The sequence below is a fragment of the Artemia sp. Qi Xiang Cuo genome, chromosome 3 (assembly GCF_049724085.1).
Source record: "Artemia sp. Qi Xiang Cuo chromosome 3, ASM4972408v1, whole genome shotgun sequence".
NCBI lineage: Eukaryota > Metazoa > Arthropoda > Branchiopoda > Anostraca > Artemiidae > Artemia > Artemia sp. Qi Xiang Cuo.
The window spans coordinates 72,846,134-72,870,140 of NC_142796.1; the positions used below are offsets into that span (position 1 = coordinate 72,846,134).

At 35.1% G+C, this 24,007-nt stretch overlaps 1 protein-coding gene across 1 annotated transcript in view; it reads left to right on the top strand.

The window, feature by feature from the left end:
- The first annotated feature begins 2,556 nt into the window (after positions 1–2,556).
- Positions 2,557–24,007, top strand: part of LOC148954504 (uncharacterized) — a 548,520-nt gene continuing 527,069 nt past the window's right edge. The window contains exon 1 of the mRNA XM_089086303.1: positions 2,557–2,762. Within this exon, the coding sequence (XP_088942429.1) occupies positions 2,592–2,762 (171 nt within the window). The 5' untranslated portion in view covers positions 2,557–2,591. The remainder of the gene's footprint in view (positions 2,763–24,007) is intronic.

Here is a 24,007-nt window from a genome sequence, read left to right on the forward strand (position 1 = left end):
ATTTCATAAACAGTGTCCTCAAGTGTCGAATCACATTCCGTCACAGCCAAATAAAAATCAGTGGGCTTATAATCATAACACCCATTGTCTTCACAACAATGACGTAGATACCATATTCCTTTGTTGTTCCAACAGTTGAACCATTGACCTGACCTGGACCCTAGAACAATCTAAAACCACGACGATACCAATGACTTAGCAATAAACAAGAATCACGCTTAGGATTCTTTCCAATCATGCCGGGGTATGTATTCTCCCACTGATTACATTTATCATAGTGACAGTTGGAGCCTAAGTGGCAACTGGGATGAAATTGACACACTTCATCAAGACAAGAATCACAATCTTTAATTTGTACAGAATATCCTCTATGCAATTTACACGGGTTGCATAATCTACACTTTTCATCATGCTCATCAATCATTGTGCAATTCTTACATGATGACCAGCTGCCCAGTGTGTACATACACAGCGGACATGTATGGAACATTTTTTCATGTGTTGACACTCTCACTGCCGAAATGAAACTGAGCTAGCAACAACAAAAAATTGTCTGAGATAGAGAGAGAGAGGAGTAAATCATCCTTGAACACCATCTTTCTCATGATAAAAAATCCTAAAGTTATAAACTAGCGTTTAGAATCATATCCATAATAACATTTTGCCGTGTCGTGGTAAATATTTCAATGAGTTGTGTAAATTCATTTGAGCCGCGATTTCGACGCTCCAAGCAATTATCTAATGATCGAGAACAAGTGTTCATTGTATCGTCAAACATTCCCCGAGAAAACATCTCACTTTGAATAGACAACTCTAGAAAATCATCATCTAGAATCAAACGTTTTTCAATAAGTACTAGATTGATCATGATTTGCTCTTTCTCAAATCTATCCATTTTTTAGAGTCCTAACACTCTCACAACCAACTATCAGACTAACCAGAATATTTTCTACTCTAAAAAATATACGCTAGTATCCCATGAAAAGAAAAATACTATCGATTTACAAATAATTTTATTTAGCTTAATTACAACTTTATACTTTACTGATATATTTTGTTCTCATCAATATATTTTGATAGTACATCTAGTGCTGACAAAAGTTTATTTATATGCACAATATTCAGTTTCGCAGCAAAACATAGTTGCTCCCCCTTCTTAAATTTGCTGAATGATAGCACGGATCTAGCATACATATCGTCCCACTCAAGGCATAGTCTACAACCTCCGGTTATTTCCACAGCCACATTTGGTGTTAGTATAACATTGCTGCTGCCATCTCTAGCATTATTCTCCACTAATGAAATTGCTCCACTCATTTTCTCTATTAATACCCTCTCAACTAAACTATTCTCTCTGAATTCAATTCTGTTACTAATATGAATTGTAATAAAAATAATTCCTTTTATTCGAATCCAATCACCAATCAAGTTATCATATATTGAGCAGCCTCCGATGTCTCTGATTGGCTTCAAAAAAATGTCTACATCAAACGGGACATTCTTGTCCAATTCATATCAATAACAAAAACCTTGCTAGCTTTTTAGAATGTCCACATGTAAGTGTAGTGTCTCAGCCATGGGTTTTACTTGTCCCGTTTCATGTACCGTTCATATTGTATATACTATTATCTTGTCCCGTTTCTTGTCCCGGCTGGATCAGCACTTAGGTTACTACTATCATTTATGTCACAAGAGTTGTCAGCTGCTATTGATAAAGCCGAAACCAATTTTAGATCTTCCATATGCTATATGTTTATATTAGAACACATTTTAAATTTTCTATCTTTAATGGTTCTGGAAAACAATGGTAACTCTTTCACAATAATCTTTTTTATTTTCTTAATTCTTTTCACAATATTTGCTTTGTTCTTAAATCTCTTAACTTATACATGTTCTCGAATACATGGTTATTCAATATCCATCTTCTCAGGGATATTGAATAAACCCTGATTTTTGCTATAGCCAGTAAATATTTATTTCATGTTCATCTACAAAAAAAAAATAAGAAAGAAATATCTGATCATATTTTTTGGTATTTACTCAGTCAACATTTTGCCTCAGCTTCAAATTCATAATTTTCTATCACTGCCTTTAATGACTCTTTCTTTAGTCAAGACTCTGAATATTTAGGGATAATTGCAGTATCGTGTGGAAGCAGGTCCCCAGAAACTGAGGCTTTATATGTCGATTATTGTAGATTTAGGGCACACTTATGGCTCCAGAGTTTTTGGTCAATAGCATATCAGCTCTTTTCAGGTTAAAACTTTTAGACCTCATGGGCAAAACGACTAAGAAAGCACTTAGTCGTGGTGCAATCTCTTTTGCTACTGAAATTCGTTGCTATAAGATTCGGTTTCCACTGTAACGGACACGCTTCCGATAATATCTAACAGCTGGTTTGATTGCCCCTTCGGATAATAATTAAACTATCTAACAGTGTCTATATTTTTCAACCGGGAAAAAATACCGTGTTTTCTTAAATAATGGGCCAGAACCTCCTTTTTGAGATTTTTAAATCATTTTTACATATTTCAATCTGTAATAAATGCTCCTCTCCTACACATTCTTCTATTTCAGGTGTCAAGTTACAAATGAAGCTTAGCATTAGTGCCTATAGAGCTGGAAGTGCGGGCACAGAACGAATTTATTCAAGTTCATCATCAAGTTTTGGAGATTCTCCACCAAAGCCAACAAAACCTGGCTTAACATTGAAAGTTCAAGAAGGGCTCCTCAAGCCAATATTAAGTCCCATTCCCTCTCAAGTACGTCATTTTATTCATGAATCTTGGTTGCAGGGGTAGCTGTAACCTAGTAAAAAATGAATATATATGAGAACAAATATGTGGGGAAAACGTTTGGGCACTATTTGAAACACTAGAATTTGACATAGACTGATCATTAGCGATGATGGGCTTCGTTTTATCTGCACCCCGGCTATCCAATATCGAAGCAAGTTAAGTTAAGTTGCGTCAAGAGTGATCTAGACATGAATTATGTATATTTTCGCGATGTTAAATCCAGTGGTAGCATTGGGTTTCACTCATCTCCAACTGTTAGATATAGGCTAATATTTCAAAAGTAATATTGTCTATAATTCCTAACACTTTTCTCTACCTATTGCCTGTTTTGTTTGATGTACATACCATTTTTAAAAGGCAAAGAAAACCTATAAGTATATACATATTCTGGACACTTAGTCGCATTTACTGCCTTTTTCTTCACGTACGAGCCAGTTTAAAAAAATAAAAGTTCAAAATAAGGATAAAATACTTTTTAATAGACAGTGTATACACTGTCTATTAAAAAGGATTTTATCCCTATATTGAACTTTTATTTTTTCGTCATGGAAAGGCAGTGTGGTCTCCGAAATTATCTACGAGCCAATTTAGTAGCTAAAGGTTTCAAATTTTGTATTCTATTTCTGTAAAATGAACAATTTGGGTTTAATATCCCTCGATTTAACACAGCCGGCTTTCAGATCAATATAGCCTACATAGCATCCAAATTGAGCTTCAAAAGAATGAATTCTTATATTTTAAGATCAAAAGTTTCAGAGGAAAGATTCATTTTCTTGAAAACTGGATCTTTCTATTGCAATATATTTTATTTTCTTAGTGTAACAGCCATTTTTCAGACAAAAGATCTTTTTAGATGAGATCTCTGCTTTGGGGAAAGATTCAGCCAAAACTTGAATGTTTTCTTTTAAAGTGTATAATTTTGGTGCCCCTTTGGATTTCCAAAGGGGCACCTTTGGCTGCCACTGAATGGTAGCTTATTTGGCTCTTCTTCTATAAACTAATATTATTGTATCTAATTATAAAGTTTTTCATAATATGAAAGATAATGTGACAAAAAAACAACGACAGAAAAAGTTTAGTAAGACGTATTGCTTTGAACCTTCAGCTTTGAAAACAATTTAGAACCGTTATAAAACTTGTACCTGAGGCCTGAAGCCAAGTGATCATTTCTCGTTATACGGTCAGTAGGTCTAATCAAAATAGTGACGAATTTCATAAGTAGTTTTGGTGAGTCTGACTGTTTTGTCCCAAAGCAGGAGGAGTAAATTGGGAACTTTCAGGAACATTATTTATTTTTTATGGGGGGAGGACATCAGTTTTTGTGTTTTGAAAAGGGTGAAAAAACATCCCTTGTGAGTTGTGGTTCTCGCAAAAGAGAACAGGTTGTAATCTTTTTTCTTATAATCATCGTCTAGCTGGCTCTTTAAGTAGTCACTTTCTAACTGAAAGAAAATATTAGCCGAAGAATAAGGAGATCTGAATTATCAATATCTTCTTTACTCGTAGATAAGTATTGTAGAAACAAAATGGTGTAAAAGTAAAAAAAAAATCAATGTCAACTAATTATTAGTTTTCTTGAGCAACCCCATAGTTCTTGGAGGTAATAAAAAGAGGTCTTTCCTTGGAGTTTTTTTTTTTTAGTAAAAAAAAAATTCTGAAATGCTAAAATGAATTTTGGATTTTATAGATTTCGCTATTTTCTAAGGGGGTGATTAGCACAAATCCCTTTTTTTGGAGATGCCTCCAACTCATCACCCTCTCTGGAGATAAGAGCATGAACTAATATATTGTTCATGATAAAAGAAGCTATGCAATAAGACACGCTCTGACACCCTGCAGTACCCATATTACAATTGCACCTAGTCCAAATACATTTTTTCAATGGATGTAGTATTAAAACTACAAGCCAAATCTGGTCGAATTTCAAGGGCATAGGCAACACTGTGTTAGGTTTTAGTTTTAAACATGTTTCAGTACTTAAATTGCAGTGCGGAAATAAAACATTTATTTCCTACAAATATGGTTTTGACTTTAAATAAATGTAGTTTCACTTCCAATCAACCTAAATTGGAGAAGTTTGGGTATATACCATAGTTGAGTGTACACTCTGTAGATCTTGTATATATTTAAACAAAACTGTCATCTTTTTTAATTACTCTAAAGTGAATATCATCAATAAATCACTTACGCCTAACCCCTCAAACTGCTAAAAACTAGGCGTTTTACTAAGAATAACTTGGCAGTCTGGTGGTAGATAGCATCCCGATAAACAGCGTGAGCACTAGGGTAGTTTGCAGGTAATTGGTACATTACCATACTTTTGTAGCCAACTGTTTGCAACAGGTATAAAAAAATTATGTTCACCAAACAAAAAATATACTATTGACGTTAGTCTTTAACAAACTGCAAATTAGCTGGGATTCCTGGGCTGTTCCTGCATAAGGTCTGGACTTATATTCTCTTATTGAACCTTTGATAGTATTTAATTTTTTTTTTATTTAGAAATGAGAAACTTCTTGATTTTATTTATAATATATTATTCTCATACGTCTATAAAAATAAAAATACTTTGTTATCACCACATGATTTTTTTCATTCTGATTGTTAAAGAATGCAACTTTGAAATCAAATCAAATAAATTATACCATAAATATGAACTATCAGAAAAAAGGAATAGGAAGTATAACACGCATTTGTGCATGTTCATGTAACGCATGTGCGTCTCCTTATTTCTACTCATACTCCCCTAAAAACTCCTCATCAGCTAGTTTGTATTTGTTGTTCCATTGTATCCTTGGTATTATAATGCAACAGAATAATACAATAGAAAGAACACATACCAATGACGTCAAAACGGTCATTTTAACGGTTGTAAACATGAAATTTCAAAACTTGGAGGCAGGCCTTAGGTCAAAATTTTGACAAATATCCGCATCTTAACAGGTTAGCAAGGTAATGGATATGGCACTGGCGGTGCCGTTTCCTTAGCGGTGGTGCTGATATCCTCGCCCTTTAGCTAAGAATGAGTGATCTGGGGAACACTCATTCTTGGATGTCACACACCCTTCCTCTCTATTTTCCCAAGATTTTTCCAGGCTTTCATTTAATGCTGAGTTGACTTCGGCTTAGCTCACAAAGTCACACCACTGACCCTAATTCCAAACAAAATAATTGGTGACACAAGGACTCGAACCTGGAAGAATAACAAAAGTCATAGGGTATTTACGTACTACGAAAATAGTCCCAGACGTAGGAGGTGCTTAAAAATACCAAATTATCTACTTTTTTCCTACATGTTTGAAAAAACACAATATATTGCGTTTGCAAAGCGCGGCGTTGAAATAATTTTACTTACTGGCTTTCAAAGGCATATATTTTTGTCTTTATGAATCCTCAAGACTAATATCATCTTCAGTCACATTAGCATACACTGAAGTTTATAAGATCATGATGATAGTGATAAACAAAGCAATGTCGGACGGATTAATGCCTACTCCAATAACTAATATCTTCAGCAACTTACAAAGAACAGAAGAAACTGTTATAGGCCTATAACAGTAGCACTGCCTTCACCCTTATCTTCTTTTTTTTTATAACAGGAATCAGTGTACCAATACAGGATCAAAGGGGGGGGGATTTTCTCGTAAGATAATAGATAAATTAACTCTCACTAGGTATCTGTGAGGCTATCCTCTACATCCTTTTGCCTCTTATGAACCTGCAGATCTCATGTGGATTACGTGCGGGATTTATCTTACATTTCTATTTATCTTACAAAATTTAATTGGGAATTGAGAGGGCTAGCACCCTAGTCAAAAGCGATTAGACGGCAAATACCCAACCCCCCCCCCCACACCCGATTCCACGCCTAAATCCAAATATCCATCCCCATTGAATTGAAATTTATCTTACAAAATTATTTATGTATCTCCAAGAAAGCAGTTCTATTCCGCGTTAACCAACCAAAGCAAAATTGTTGCTTTTGTGACTTCTTTTTATACAACTCATAACTATTTAACCTCATAGCCTTATCACATACAGAACAGAAATAAACAGCTGAAATGCAACTTCGATTAACTCCATAAAAATAAATGACCATGAAATATAAGCATGAAATTGAAAAAAAAAGAAATTGGTAACTTAGTAATGATTTAAAACCAGTGGATGTCTTATCTTTACAAAGATCCAATCTTTTATTTGAAAACATAAAAGTTGTTAATGAACACACAAATATAAGGGCTTTATACATTATGTACGTAAAAATCACATTAAAATCAATCAAATTATGAAATGTACATTAAAAATCAAAATGAGCATTTAAAGGGTTCTTTATTCTACTAAATACTTAATTATTTGTTGTTTTTTTTTTTTACCCCTTTCTTTACCTTTTCTTTATTGTGAGGTCAGTATATTTTATACACTGCCGCTTAAATTGTTAAAAAACTGCGAGCATGCAACTTGTTAGGTTTAGAACCCTAAAGACATTTCCAGCTCGAATTTTATTTTATTTTCCTTGTCTTATTTGTAGGTTTTTTAATTACTATGCATTATTTTAATTTAGAATTATTTGAGGCAAAAATTTAGAAATTAGATGTCCTACTAGTTTTTTGGATGACAGATTGTCAAAGATTGTCCTTGTCGGCCAACCGTCTAGGGCTGAACGAAAAGCAGATGGTCCCCAAATTGGGGGAGGGGGATGTCGTAAGGGAATATTTAATAGAAATGATAACTTCTTGGGAGGGTGTAAAGAGGGAGGCTTTGAATATATTGGGTTAAGGTAGGATCGTGTGTAGCTGTGTTTGCCTCAGGTTGCATGGTGCTGCAGTGAGCCAATGGTAGTAGTAGTAGTATTTGTTTTTTAATGAAAAATTATTTTCAGGAATTTTGTAATTTCATATAGCGAACTTCCTTTTCATCGTTTGATAAGCTGAGAGAATTTACTTCTTGTGCAAGATAAAACATTAACTAGGCTTGAAGTCAAATCCTAGTTATTTGAGAATTCAAAATCTCCCTGTTAATTTGAAACCTTTTTCTCTAACATCTTTTTCCAATTTGAATCCTCTATCGCTCTATTCAGCATCAGAGCTGAGCTTGCACAGCTTCTTCCATTAAATTGTTAAGGGAACATGCAAATCATGGAATATTAAGGCATTTCCCCCTTTTTTTAAAACATTATTTATGGAAATGATTATCCATCAGGTAAATAAAAAAATTAGTTAATAGCGCAGATCTAGCTAAACAGTCTAACAATCTTTTTAAGTAGGTGGCAGTTAAATAGCTTTGAGAAAAAGCTTTGAGAGTTATCAACCGACACGTGTCGCTGAAAAGCATTTTTAGTAAAATAGATAAATAAACAAGCATTTACAAATAAAGCTTGGCTTTTTTAAATTGAATTTAAAATTTTTATTGGTAAAGAAGAAGCAGAGGATTATTAGAGTAGTAGATTTTAGAGAAGAGTTCTAACTTGAGAAAAATCACATTTTAACCTATCTTGGGGAATAAACTTAATATTAGTTGCTTCAAAGCTCCGAAACAGATAATCATTTGATTAAATTAGTTATTGAAATTACATAAAATCAGTTAATTGATGTAGGTAATAATAAGTTTTACATTTTAGAACAAAATTTCTAAACTGTGGTCCACTAACACACTTGGGGGGGGGGGGCTAGAAACTATAAAGGGATTTGTGAACCAAACAGAAATTAATTAAAACAAGGGGAAAACATGCCCTTATATGAGGGTTATATGTGGGTCTTACATCCCTAAATCTTCTCACCATATGTCGTTTGAATGGCAGAATTATTGATGGGTTACTTCTGTTACTTTTAATATATTAAGAATTCGACGTCTTAATATATCATTATTCAAAATTTCAGCCATGGAATGAGAATTATACATGAATGCCAGCACCTTATCTCTGTAGTATTTTCGAGCGGTCCCTAGCTCACTTTTTTCAGTAAGCTCAGCTTTGAATAAAACAGCGCTTCTCCAATTCATGGAATGGAGTGTTTATAATCATTTGACTTGATTTTGATTATGACTAACATTGTGGTATTTACTGCACTGTTTACTATATATTGAACGATAAGTACTGCTAACGTAAATCTGGTATTCAATGCACATGGAAAGAAAATAAAGACAGGTTGTCAAAAAAGTATTTGGGATTCATTAAAAATGAAAAATTTATCGTGAAAGAAACATGCTAATATAATATCACTGAAACTATCTATATCGCTGGTTACGCTTAACCGTATTAAACATTTAGAAGCAGAAAACTTAGTCAAAACGGTTTGTCTAGATATTTTTTATCCATATTGTGTGTTAAAGCAGGTCCTTGTAGGTAAGCAACATTTTTTCTTTTTTTTCCTCCAGTCACTTTGCATTGAAGAGATGGTCGTAGAAACTTTGGAAGGAGCTAATTTGATTGAGGAGTCAAAGTTTTTGAGTCCGGGGGGATGTTGGTAAGAGGGGAGGAAGGAATTAATAATTAATTCCCCAGCCAGTCATTACTTATTTGTGGAAGAGAGGGGTAGGGAGGAGGCGATGTACGTTTGAGGCTTCCGAATTGATCCAGAGTGGATTGGTTTGCCCCTCCCCATCTCTTTAAGTTTAAACTAAAATAAGATCGAGACTCCCAAAGCTTACCGAAAGTGTACTTTGGATTTGAAACGTGTACTTGAATAAACTCACCTGAGAGGAAAGGGTAAAACTAAATCAAAAGACACTGTCTGTATCCAGACTATCATAGTACCATATCTCAAGTATTTCAAAAATGGCTCCAGTCATGGAGTTGAAAATTTACGGTAGTTTAGGTAGAAAACACACTTGAAACTTTTTTAAGTTTTATCAGTTCAAGACTCCCAAAGACGGGTCAAGTTTTTTTCCCTTTCTCATAGGCCTGATAGACTTGTAGACAGACAGGCCATGTAGTTTGTATTGATATGTAATGCCTGGAATCTCGGAAATAAATTCTGGTTTCTCAGATTGGCTAGACTTACAGGGGATGGAGAATAAGACTATGAGACCTCGTTGAAGACAAAAGCTGTTGTATTTATCTTTGGAACCCAAAATAGGCCAAAATTTATTTAATCTCTGATTGGCACATAACTTACAAGACATGCATACTGCGACAAGCCAAACTAAAATACAAAATACTTTTTGACAAAATGTGGATTGTATCGATTTTTAAACCCAAAAATGGACAAAACTTGTTTTTCTTATGGTTTTAGGAACAGCACAAAGCAGGGGCTCAATAAAGCTGAAATTTCAAGGAGAAAATTTTAGATCCTAGTATATCTAATGCTTAGATTTTAGTTTAAATAGAAACAGTTTTGAGGAAATAGTCTTCCTGGTGGGTCCAAATTTCCGACTCGATTTTCCCCGCTAAGAAAAGACTGAAACACTTCAAATTTAGCTACTTCCTCAGCTAAGGTCTTGTCTAAAAGTATGCTTTACCAATAAGATTCCAAATAAAAAACGTTTTAAAAAAAAAGAGAAAATTTCAATATTTTTATCTTTAGCTAAAAAGCTTTCCTTAGACAAAAGTAGATCTAGTTAAATTTAACACTGTAGCCTATCTTATTTTTTTTTCTGTCTTATACGCCTTTCATTTTTTTATGACAAGTCCAGCACGGTTCTTGTCCATCGTCTTCCGTGTGCACCGTCAATTTCGTAAACTTGATAACTAGCTATGCTTCTCATCTCTGACATGTTTTGGAATAGGTATCGGTTTCCAAGAACCAATAAAGAAACTCTAATGCGCCGAAGTTTGTGATTTTTTTTTTAATTATTATTTCGTCTATCTAAGGTAAAGGAAACTCCAGTGCTTAACCTGCTAGGAATCAGATCACAGGTGGTTCATAGAAAGGGGTTTTATCCCAGCTCCGAGCATAAGAAAATGAGGTACGATGTTCAGCTAATCAGTGATGGTTAAATACTATATGATAGTATTTAACTATATTTTATCATTCTGTATTACAGTATCCACTATATTATTTTTGTGTAGAAAACGGAATTGTTTCTTTCGTAATGTGCTGAAATGGGTTTAGAGTTCATTAGATGAGGTTCACCACTTGTCGGATTTGCAGAGGTAAATTCTGCTTGATAGGATTTAGAAGAAATCATCCATAACTGGGAGTAAGCATTTGGAGTAATAAAAACCCAAATCCCACCCAGTATAACTTTATGTACTAATTACCGAAATGAAGCCTTATTATACAGCTATGTGCACTATTGTCTAAACGGATATTTTTGTTACTTTCTTGCCAAACACTAATCATTTTCAACTTTTTGGTAAAAAAACTTTCCGAAAAAGTATTTTTTTAAAGAAAAATAAAGGCCATATTAAACTTACCATTAGAGGCATTAGAAGCCTACAATAACTCGAACTCAAAACGACCAGAAATTACTATTAAAGAATAAATAAAACCCAAAATAAACAGAAATTAAATAAACAGTCATAGCAAAAAAACGTACAATAGGTACTAATATAAATGAATAAATAAGTCTTAAAACAAGTAAAGCTTAAGTTGAATATGCAAATCAAGCTTAGAAGGGACAAAACTATTTTACTACTGACCCATAAATGAAACCCAAAACGAATAGAAATTAAATAAAAAATCATAGCAAACAAACATACAATAGGTACTAATATAAATGAATATATAAATCTTAAAACGAGTGAAACTTAAATTGAATATGCAAATCAAGCTTGAAACGAACCAAAATCACTAAAAACAAGAGTTTGGGTTTTGCTTCCCTTTCTCACTGTAAGAGCCTACTGCGTCATTGGCGCTTTACTGAAGAATATATGTGTCTTGAACAGTCTTGGAAAGTACAAATAAAATCATACCGGATATTTGATATATAATTATATTCATTGTTGAAAGATTCTCAGTTAAAAATTTTATTTCACCGTAATTTATAATCAAATGGGCCCCCTCCAAAGTTTATGCTATCATCCTTCCATAAAAACCTTATATGACTCTGGGGTATAATTTGCAACAATAACCCCCAGGTTCTGGGGGGGGGCAATTTTTTGCCTGGAGTTTTTGCTATATGATCTTTGGTCTATTTTGAACAAAATGGCTATGTAAAAAATTCGGTTGGACACATTTAAGGAAAAGATGGTTCGTGGGGAAAGTGCCATTGGATTACTTTTACTCTTAAAAAGGGAACTAGAACTTTGAATTTATAATCATCTTTGCCCCTCCGAAGTTTATACGACTACCTCTTCCATAAAAACCTTGTATACCCCCGGGGCATAAGTTACAACCCTTCCCATGGGCTATGGAGGAAGGGGGTTGACCCCGAAGTTTTTTTTCTGATCGTTGGAATATTTCAAACAAACTAGCTATCTCAAAATTTTGATCGGATACATTTAGGGGAAAAAGGCCGTGTGTGTGTGGGGAGGTTAGCTACCCTCCGATCACTTTTGACTCTTAAAAAGGTAACTAGAACTGTCACTTTTCAATCGAATGAGCTACCTCTGAAGTTTGTACGACGACCCCTTACATAAAAACCTTTTATAGTCCTGGGGCATAACTTCAAACACTTGCCCCCGTGATCTGAGGGGGGGGGGGGTTGTGATGACCCTGGAGTTTTGTTATCTGATATTTGAACTATTTAAAAAAAAAATGACTATCTCAAAATTTTTATTGAATGGGTATGGGGAAAAAGTTCGTGGGGGGCACAGTTTCCCTCTGATATTTTTTTACTCTTAAAAAGTAAACTACAACTTTCAATTTCCAATCAAATGAGTTCCCTCTGAAGTTTTTCCCAGCACTCCTTCCGTAAGAACCATATATGCCCCTTAGGAAAAACTTACATAACTTGCTCCCTGGGAGGTTGTGTCGACCCCAGAATTTTATTTATCTGATTTATGAACTATTTCTTAACAAAATGGCTATCTCAAAATTTTTATCGGATTCATTTGGGGGAAAAAGGGCGTGGAAAGGGCGTGGTACTAGAACTTCCGAATTTCAATCGAGCCCTCTCCGAAGTTTATACGACCACCCCTTCCATAGGAAGTACCTCTGGGAAAAAAATAATAAATAAATAAATAACCAAACATTAAAGCCTTATGACCCTTAGTATAGGCAGCGCTATAGGGTTGCCTCTAAAAATGGAAAAAATCTGTTACAGGATCATATGTCGTACTAATAGTCAAAGTTTGTATCTGTTGTTTATCCAATCGCTCGCAATTGTTACTACTGCAGGTCGAAGCAGTTGGAACGGTATGATTAGATTCGGCTCAGTTTGTACAAACTTTGATGCAAAGTGGAATTAGGAGCTTGTAAATGAGACAGAAGACCGAGTGTTTTGAGCCCAGCACTCAGATAGATGCTATGAGTCACTTATTTTTCGCTAAAATCAAAAGATGAATAAGCCGAAGTCACATGACTCTAAAATATTACAGTTGATTTGTAGTAGCAATATGGCAATGCGGCTTTATTGCAGCAGGAATTTTGATAGGCAGGAAGGGTGAAATGTAATAAGCTTTATGAGGGGTGACGCCCAATCCACCTCCATCAGGTGCTGAAATATCAAGGATCAAAATGAGTTGAAGATGTTATGGCGTCGGGTTAGGTCCGATTCAACCACCCTGGGAAAAATACTAAAAGGGCATATAATTCTAACGAAAAGATGTTTTATCGTTTAAAGGGAGTCTATACATTCTTTATTCTTTTGGTTTTAGTCATGAGTTGTCAAATAAACAATAATAATTGAGTTAAGAAATTCTGGCGTGAATTAAAATTGTCCGTTATACCGTATTTGTTTTCTGCTGGAACTTGTTGTGATTCTCACTGTTGCTTCTCTTTTAACCGCTGATTTCTTTTATAATTCAACGTATTCTTTGTGATACTGGTTGTCAAATGTCTTCTAGCCGCAGATCTCGCTTGCACTTCGTTTTTGTGCATCATTACCTCTGACTTTTTTCCCTGCCTTTTGCTTCAGCTGTTGGGATTAATTCAAAACCATGTCTAATAATGCCTATGCCGTCTGAAATATCTAAAATACGTGTTGGCGCAATTCAGTTTGATTTATCGCTGTTTCTTGTTCTATGTTGTTGTTTTTTTTTAGCTGTTCGGAGTCATTTGTCATTTTGTGTAGTTTTGCACGAGTAATAGATTCTAAATAACTAATTCCTCCTTCTAACCTTTACAGACGTTAAAATAACCTGTTACTTATTCAATTGTAATTTTCTGCAAAGCAGTTCATCTTGTGTAATTGTGCATGCGTCATAGATAATAAAAATGATGCGACCACTCCCGGAGCGGAAATGATATAATTTATGCTCTTGAAGTGCACTCATAAATATGACGCCACTCATATGACCGCAGACAATGTTAATGTCATGGCGTAACCATAGGTTCTCTACAGGCACCCTGGAAATAATACGAATTCTTCCTTATAGTTGTGAACTATTTAGATCGTTTTTGCAGCCAGAAATTTCAATATGCCAGTTTTAAGAAAAAAATTATGCAGCCGATTTCAAGGCCAAACCACAGCACTCGGCACATGGCAGGCTTGTATTTATTGATTTTTATTGGGATCAGGTTAAATTCGATGCAACTACTCTAGGCAAAATACTAAAAGGCGGAGAATTCTAACAAAAAGATGTTTTAAATAAACACATGGTTTCAAGGGTCACTGACTCATTTTTACCTATAGGGCGGGGTGCAAGATGCCAAAAAGGATGTGTTTTTCTAACTTTCCACGAGCCTTCAAATAAATATAGAAGAGAGGTAGAATTTAATTTTCATATATAGAATTTAATATTGAATATATAGCCGAAATATTCGAATAAATTCTACAACTTTGTTATTAACTGTCTTCACAAATTCCTCATTATCTTCTCTTGATTTTTGTATGATGGCAAGGGTTGTGTGATTTTCGTCAGTATTTTCTATCGTGATTGAAAGTGTTTAAATTCATTACGTTTAAGGGTACTCAACAAAGTTAAGGACATGGGAAAATTTAGTCTATTTTCGAAAAGGGGAAAAACCTCCAAACGAACGAGTTTTCAGAATATCAGAGTACTCTGAAGTATAAAACCCTCTTTTCTGAAAAGGATTATCACGAATGAGTGTTTTATTTTTGGTTGTTTTCTCCATGGGTGATCCTATCGAGCAACTGGTTCTAGAATATCGAGATAAGGATCAATAGAAAGAAAATTCAAAGTTTTAATGTCTTTTTTAAGTAGCAAAAAAGATTTTTCTGCAGCAAAGTGGCACCACGGCACGAGGTGGCATGTTCACTCCTAAAGATATACATACTCCATAGAAAAAAAAAGTTTAACATACACAATTTATATTAAAGCTTCATCTACTGAGTTTATTCATTTGATGCTTGCATAATTGAGCATCAGGCATTATACATTAGTCAATTGGATCTTTTTGTAGGTGGTTGGACCGTGTCTGAAACTTCAAAAAGTTTTCTTTTACGCCCTAATTTGCCAAGTCTCTGTAAGCCTTCAATTACATATAGTTGAAAGGTTAGGAGAGAGTGTAGAAATTAGTCCATATTTCCCATTGATTCCCGGGAATATTTTTGGACCACGCCTACAATATTGGTGGTGAGGGGTGATAGTGTCCATCTTATGGCTTACGATCTTTTGCAGTATACTCTTAAATGAGTATGTTCAAATACCTACCTGCACAAACGAACATAATAGACTGGGCACAACGAGCATTGCCGGTAAGTTTCGAGGGAATGGAACAAGTGCTACACAGAACTTTGTTTTAATCGAGATTTAAGTGGTAATATTTTTGATTCTCCTATTTATATGCATTGCTAAATGTGCCCTTGTAACTCGGGGAGCTTTGCTCCCCTACTAGTGTCCATGTGATAATTTCTGTATAAAGGTTTTTTCGAAGAATTTGTCCTGAAAACCGCGGGAATGACGATTATTGATTGCTCAAAGCACTACAAATGCGATATGATGAGATAGACATATGAAACCTCAGTGACTCAACAGGAAATACTTCCAGATAACGGAAATTAACGCAACATTTTATTCTCTGGCTACCAGCATTCATTTCACCTGTCCAAACTTCAAAATTTGCATTTCCTCCATGTATCACACAAAAAAAAAAAAAAAAAAAAACAAAAAAAAAAAATCTATTTTGGCTCAATTTTAATTGATTTATCTTGAATAAAATAATTTTTTTAGCCGCAAGCAATTACAGTAAGGTGACAAGATTATCAAAAAATCATCCTTAGTTCCTTACGGTTCCATTTTGTAGCACCAAGAGAAATTTAAAAATCACCTAAATGTTGATAACATCAATCTGTATAAGATGTATATGTGTATATATGTACCAATTGGTGTTATCAATACAGATTGATAACAACAAGCTGTATATGTGTATCATTCAATAGACAGTCTCGTTGCAAAGTGTTTACGTGAAATCCTGGTTTATTGGCATTTATTTTATTTTGCTAAAGGTCGCATAGTTGACAGTAAATTTTTTCTTAGGATTATTGTAATTCTTTATTTTTGAAGTAAAATAGGTGATCAAATGCATAGACTAGTTATCTAGATTTTTCTATCCATATTTCATTTTACGGGAGTATTTTGTTTCTAAGCAATACTAAAATAAAGTGAATCCAGCGGTTAGAGAGATTATCATTGCTGGTGAAAATGTTTTGCAAGGCCTAGGTTCCGAGATCTGTGGATTACCACCTTTTTAGAAAAAAATAGGCCTCCACCACTATTTTTGAAAAATAACCACTATTAATTTACAGAAGGTCCTAAAAGCAAAAGACATCTTGTATGGTTCACAACACAACAGCTTTCCATAGAGATAGAGAAAAACAGACCGTTGCCACAGTAAAACAAGGCAATTTGTTTTCGAATTAAATACAAAAAAACAAGCTTTTTAACTGCAAGTAAGGAGCGACATTAAACTTAAAACGAACAGAAATTATTCCGTATATGAAAGGGGCTGTCCCCTCCTCAACACCTCGCTCTTTACGCTAAAGTTTTTTATTGTTTTAAAAAATAAAGTTGTGAGACAGGGTCAAACTTTAGCGTAAAAAGCGAGGCGTTGAGGAGGGGACAGTCCCTTTCATATACGGAATAATTTCTGTTCCTTTAAGTTTTAATGTCGCTCCTTACTTTCAGTAAAAAAAACTTGTTTTTTGTTTAATTTCTGAACGTTTTTGAATTAATGCAGCTTTGATTTTGGCTCTTCGTACGTGAATAATTAAAACAAATATCGACTATTAATTTTCCTTTTTTTGGTTAAATGGCTTTCTCGAAATTTTGTTCTAACGGAACTTACGAATTAACTTACGTAACGAATTTCTATATTCGTATTTTTTTTACGTATATTAGGGAGTTCTCTGCCTAGTCAATATCTTGCTCTTTACGCTAAAGTTCGAATTTCGCTCGAATCACAAACTCCTGAATCACAAAGGCTGGTTAATTAGAATAGATAGTTCTTTTGAAAGTACTAAAAAAACTTAAGCGTAAAGAGCGAGGTATTGACTAGGGGGCGAACCCCTTCATATCCGTTATTATTTCTGCTTGTTTTAAGTTTTAATGTTGCTCCTTACTCTCAGTTGAAAAATACTTGTTTTTTTTTAATTTAATTTCTGATGGCTTTTTCAAATAATACTGGGAAATATGGCGCCCCCTTCATAGAAATGTCTCTTTCCCCAAGGAAACATCCTCCATGGAAAGATTCTCCCTCATACCCCCTACTCCGACCCCTCCCCCTACCAGAAAAAAATTCCTCCTGAAAACGCCTGTATACTTCCCAATAACCAATACTATATGTAAACGCTGGGCAAAGTTTATAACTTAGAGCCCTTCACCCGGAATTTGTGGGGTATTAAGTCATCCTCAAAGGCATATTAATTAGATTTTCGACTATGTTGAACAAAATGGCTATCTCCAAATTTTGATTGGGTGACTGTGGGAAAAAAATGAGCGTGGGAGGGGGCCTAGTTTCTCTCCAATTTTTTTGGTCACTTAAAAAGGGCGCTAGAACTTTTAATTTCCGTTCGAATGAGCCCTCTCGCGATATTCTAGGACAACTGGACCGATACGATCACCCTCTGGAAAATAAAAACAAACATATAATCAGGCATCCGTGATCTTTCTTCTGGCAAAAAATACAAAATTTCACATTTTTACACATAGGAGATTGAAACCTCTAAAGCAGTATATTTTGGTATCGCTGATGCTAATGGTGTGATTTTCATTAAAATCCCATGATTTTTAGGGGTTGTTTCCACCTTTTTTCCTCCAAATTTTCTCAGGCATGTAGCTGTTGATGAGTAGGATTAAACTTGATGAAACTTGTATATTGGAAATAAGCATAAAAATCTGATTCTTTTGATGTATCTACTGGTATCAAAATTTCATTTTTTAGAGTTTCGGTTACTATATATTGAGCCGGGTCGCTCCTTACTTACAGTTCATTACCACGAACTGTCTGATAGTGAGGCTTGGTAAGCTTTTTACAAAGAGAATGGAATAGTTAAAAAACAGTTTTAAATATTGTTAGTTTCCTTTTAAATATTAGCATTGGGCAACACTGTGAAAAAAAGCTGAAAATGGACGTAAATCTAGACTAGATGGGATTACGGAGAGATCGAGAAGGCCTCCCTTTGATCCTACACAACTGCATGGACTCTCTCCTTTTGGTCACCTGGAGCTGTGTTTTTACTACACCAAACTTACCTTGGATGGGATACCATTTATACCTATATCTACCGACCTGGGTGTTAAAATTTCCTAATAAAACACCATATTTCCACCTAGGACCCTGTCTATTTAGTCCTGTAACTGTAAGTAAAATTCATCTGAGTCACTAGTATCTCCGTCAGTCGGTTCTACTTGGGCATATACAACTATAACTGATACCCTGAACTTTTTAGTCACAAAATGAGCGACAATTATACTATTATTAATACCTTCCCAGCCTAAAAAAGACTTATCAGCTTCCTTATTCATCATGAGGTCTACCCCTTTTCTATGTACACCATCCTTCCTGCCTGAGTAAACAAATTCTGTATCACCTAATGTCAAGCTTCCTACCCCTGGGATATGAGTTTCTGAAACTCCTAATATGTCCAGTTCAAATCTCTGAATTCGTCAGTCGAAATTTCGATACGACAGTTATTTTTTACCGTCGAAACATTCCAAGTTCCAATTTTCATGTTCTTTAAACCATTGAAATTAGTTTGGCCTCGGGAAAAGCTATGGTCCCGGATATCAGTGCAGGACGGTTCCAAACTCTACACCCAAGCGCTTAAGCCGGCTTTGAACCGGACAGTAAGAAGTCGCTGGGACCTCCAGTATGAATGGAGGCTTTGCGCAATCCTGGGCCCATTCTGTGTCACAACATGGTTTTCAGCACTTGTCGTTGCTCTTCTATCAACAAGAGTCGAAATCCTGCACAGACAGTCTCAAGCCTATTTAACTCTGACTCATTATATATTCATGTCTACAAATATTATTCTACCACGGAGAGGCAACCCATAGTAGATAAATTAACTAGGAAGAGATTTTCAGCCCAAAAACGTCCACCAAAACCACAGTTTATATAATTAGGAGTATGATCATTCTCTATCTCACCCATTATAAAAACCCGGACCGGGGTTAGCTTGTTTCTGCATTAGCTTTATTTCCGTTTTGGCAGATATAAACATAGGCGAAGTCAGATTAGCGGGAATGCAGGTTAGTCTGTTTACGACTGTTTCCAACAAACTTCATTGAAACAAACGTAAATAAAGATAATGCAGAAACAAGCTAATGCAGAAATAAGGCAGAAATAAGTGGGAGGAGCTTTTTGTTCACGAAGACCAGAAATGATCTGCGATAAGCTTACTGGTATATTCTGTCTACTGTGACCAAAACAAACCAAGCCAAGGAAATTTATCCATTAGTCAGAATGCTTTGAGAATTATTGTATCGTTTATTTCAATACAGTAACCCTTTTATGAAATTAAATAGAAAAACCAAGTTTTTCAACTAAAAGTAAGGATCTGTATTAAAACATTAAATAAACAAAATTGTTCCATATATGAGAAGGCTTCCCCCTCTTTAGCCCCTCTCTCTTTACGCTAAAGTTTGACTTCTATCCCAATCTTTAAGAAAGACTTTAGGGCCGTTTAATTAGAATAAAAAGCTTTGTCAAAGCAATATAGACGTTAGGTTAAATATCAACGGACTGAGGAGGGTGCATCCTCACTCTTATTTTGACTAATTTTTGTCTTTTTCAATGTTGTTCTGTACTTTAAGTTGAAAAAACTTATTTTTTCAAATGGTAATTTCTGTTTGTTAATCAGATCATGCCGGAAAATCCGGCTAGCTCAAGGTGACTTCAGGCACCATCCCCTTTCCCCACTCCGAACCCTCCGGCACTCTGAGGGAGTGACCCTTTGGAATAAAATTGGAAGACCCTTCCTCAGTAACGGTGAAAGGAGTTACCCTTTCACTGTTACTGAGAAAGGGTCGTCCAATTTTAGTTTGGTGTTTTTATTTTAAGGTTTGGTTTTTATATTTTGATCAGTTTTATTCTGCACTGAGGGCGGTCAAGCGGAGGTCTTTACCGAAATATTTGCATTATTTTTCAATTTTTTTCACTGGCTGTTTATTGTCCTCGTTTTCTTCCTTTCTTCGCGTTTTCATGTTTGGTTTTCCTTAAAAAAAAACATTGTTTCTATTTTTCTTATCTCTTCTTGCATTGTTCTTGTTGTTCCATTCTTCTGGTTTCGTATTCCGTTTCGTTTTCGTTCTTCTTTTTTAACTTAACAAGGGTTTTAATTACAATAAAGAAATGAATACAGCAACTGCCAGAAGCAAACTTGTCTAGGCTTCAACTTGTTTACACCCCTCAAAAAACCCTGATATTTACATCACTATCAACAAAAGAAAACAATACTAAACAAAAAGGAAAAGAAAGAAAACAGGAGAAATAAGGCACGGCACAACTTCCTGAAACTTAGTGCGAACTCATCAATTAAAAACCAAACTATAACTAATTATCCCCGTCTTCTCACTACCACCCTCTGAACACCACAAAAAAAAAACATACAGCTGAGAAACCACTCGAGAAAAAATCGCTATGAAATATTATTCTATTCAAAACACAGAGATTTTAACCTACTCCTAAAACTAGCAATATTTTCATCAACTAATAATTCATTTGGTAAACTGTTATAAAACCCTGGTCCAACGTGACGGATAGAGAATAATGATCTTTGTGTTGAAGTCTTAGGTCGTCTTATGTGGGATGCTGTTCTGGTTGAGTGTTCGTGGACATTACATCCAGCCACGAACATCTAGCCGAAGTATTGTGGCAATAATCCACACTCATATTTAAACAAAAATAAAGCTGAATAAAATTTAGAAACTCCACGGGTACTTGTTAGAATCCAGTAAACACGCGAGAAAAATCGCATCGAAATCTCAAAGATGCTTTATGAAAAACAGGTTTTCGCTTTCTTGTGAGACATTGCTCACTCCGTGACAAAGAATTAAACTTTAGGTTTTTGGGGTTGAAGGGGCAAAAAAGGTTCCTAGGTTAGGTTACCTTTTTAATATATCTATGCTTTACCCTCCCCCCCCTAATATGCAAATATATAGCCCAAATTTGTTCATAAACTAATATATTTTCATCTTATTTTGTTTTATTTCATTAGCATTAACGAAACTTCAGTCATCGCGTGTTTACGGGATTCTTAACAAGTGCCACTCCATTTAAAGGCAGAATATGTCTTTCAACATATCTCTCTCTCACTGATACACCTTCTTTATCACCAAAAAGCACTCAAATAGAGTTCCACATCGCACGAAGCGGAAGTAAATGTGTCGGGATAGTGCTCGAGCAAACAACATTACAGTTCAAAAGGTATGGGTTGTTTGAAAACAACCCATACGAAAAACGAAAACCCAAAAGAAAAACACAAAGACCTTATCACATCACAGGGAAAAAATTTTACTATTGTACTAATATAAATGAATAAATAAATCTTAAAAAGAATAAAGCTTTAGTTAAACATGTGAATCAAGATTGAAACGAACAAAGATCAATTCAAGGAAGAGTGTGGGTACTGTCCATGGGCGCCCATATGGGGGGGCAGGGGGGGGCTCTTGCCCCCCCGGGCGGTATGATGCGGCCTTATTTTTATATTTTTGTTCTGAGATTTATATTATATAGCATTAAAAGTAGCAATTAGACGAAGTTTGCCCCCCCCTGGAATTCAGCTTATGGGCGCCCATGGTACTGTCTCCTTCCCTAACTGTAAAAGTGTAAAACATACTGCGCCATTGACACTTTACTGAAAATGGCGCTTTATTACCAACATTTTCTTACGTACTTATTACAACATTGAAAATGAATATACAGTAAAATTAAATTTTGAACAGATTGGCTTTTCAGCAGTTGATATCATTATATATCAAATATTTAGTTTAAACTTATTTCTTCCCAAGACCGTTCACGCCAAATTTGATTTCACTATAAACAAGAATTTAGCTACTGCCTCCTTTTCTAACTTTAAAAATCTAAAGCCTACTGCGTCACTGGCGTTTCACCAAATCGAATATATTACAAATATTCTGTTTTCTAGTTATTACAGCATTGAAATGAAAATAAAAATTATACTATTTAAATTTTGCTTATTCGAATTTATTTACTATAAAAAGAATTTTCCTTTTTCGATTTTATTTATTCAATTAGAATTAAATCTTTAGCCTCCATATAGTATATTAAACGCTAAACGCATATTAAATGCGTTCATTACCTTGTGGCAATTAAATGTTTCGCCTTGTACTATAAAATGTCACATTCAGATGCCTACTGGTACAGAAATTTTAGCCCACTACGCCACTGCGCGTGTGGGCGGTTCTAACAGACAACAAGCTGAACATGATCGATGAAATCAGGTTCCATCCGGGTTTTTAGCCTGTGGGAAAAATGGGTTCTGACTATAAGCTATAACTGATAATGCAATCTAGAGAGCCGAGATATACATTGTCTCTTCGATTTACTTTCATATGCCCACCCCTCTTAAAGCTCCCTGAAACTTCCAACATGATACCCAAAGCAATTCTCTTGATATTGCAGATGGGCTAATTAGATAGCTTGGCAGCACATAATGTCTTTAGGTTTACTTTGCAACTTAATTGAATTTATATTATAAATCCATTTGGTCATAGATCCTATTTAGCGTAAATCCAATTATAAATCCCATCCATTCCTTTCAATGTTTTAAGCATCCGAGTGTTTTAAGCATTTTAAGCTAAAGCTGTTTAAGCATCCGAGATAATTGTCTAATTCTTTTTCTCTTTCCCGGCCGCTAAATTTGAAATTTTCTTGCCCAACCGTCTAAGCAGGAATTCTCTTTCCCCAAAGTTTTAAATTCAGTACCTGAAAGTTTCATATTTGCCCCCCCCCCGAAGCTGTTCCCATTGCATGGCAGATATGCGATTTTCGTATAAGGCCTTACAACATTCCTGAATAAAATAACTATATAAAAACTTAGATCCAGTATCACGGGCCTTACTGGGGGGAGGGGGAGCATAAGAAAATGGTACGGGAAAGGACTGGTTCTCTCAAATCACGTTTGGTCTTTAGAAAGGACATTACAAATTTAATATCCGTCCAAATAAGCCCCCTTCTCGAGTTCTTGTGACCACCCTATTATGAGAAGTGGCCAGGAAAAAAAATATCCCTTTTTGGCCATTTGCCAGACCCACTTTGGGGAAACTAGTATTTTTTTTTCTTTAACCAGTTCACCTTCAGCAATGGGGTACCATTGGCCTAAGTACTTAAGGCTCTAAGTTTTGATCCGATAAGGAAAAAACAGTTTGTTCCCCCTTTCCCGAACAACATGGTTTGTATGGGGGGGGGGGGTCCTGTAAATCATGCTCCTCTTGGCCCAAGATTTTACGTGTGTAAATATCAAAATAATTAGTGACAAATAGTTTTTGGGCAACTTTTGGGTCCATTTTTATTCAGCAAGAGTTAAAATAATTCAATTATCAATTGTAAGAGAACTTTTTGATTTTTAAGACTTGGTAAAACATGTAGCTCTTTATTTGGAACTGGTTTCTGAGAGAAGGAAGGCCTTCTTTATCCTTGAAGGATGAAAAATTCTATTTGGGACTCCAAACATACATCCTTAAACAAATGTGATTTCACTATTCAAGATATCATGCGAAAATGGAATATTTGGAACATAGATCA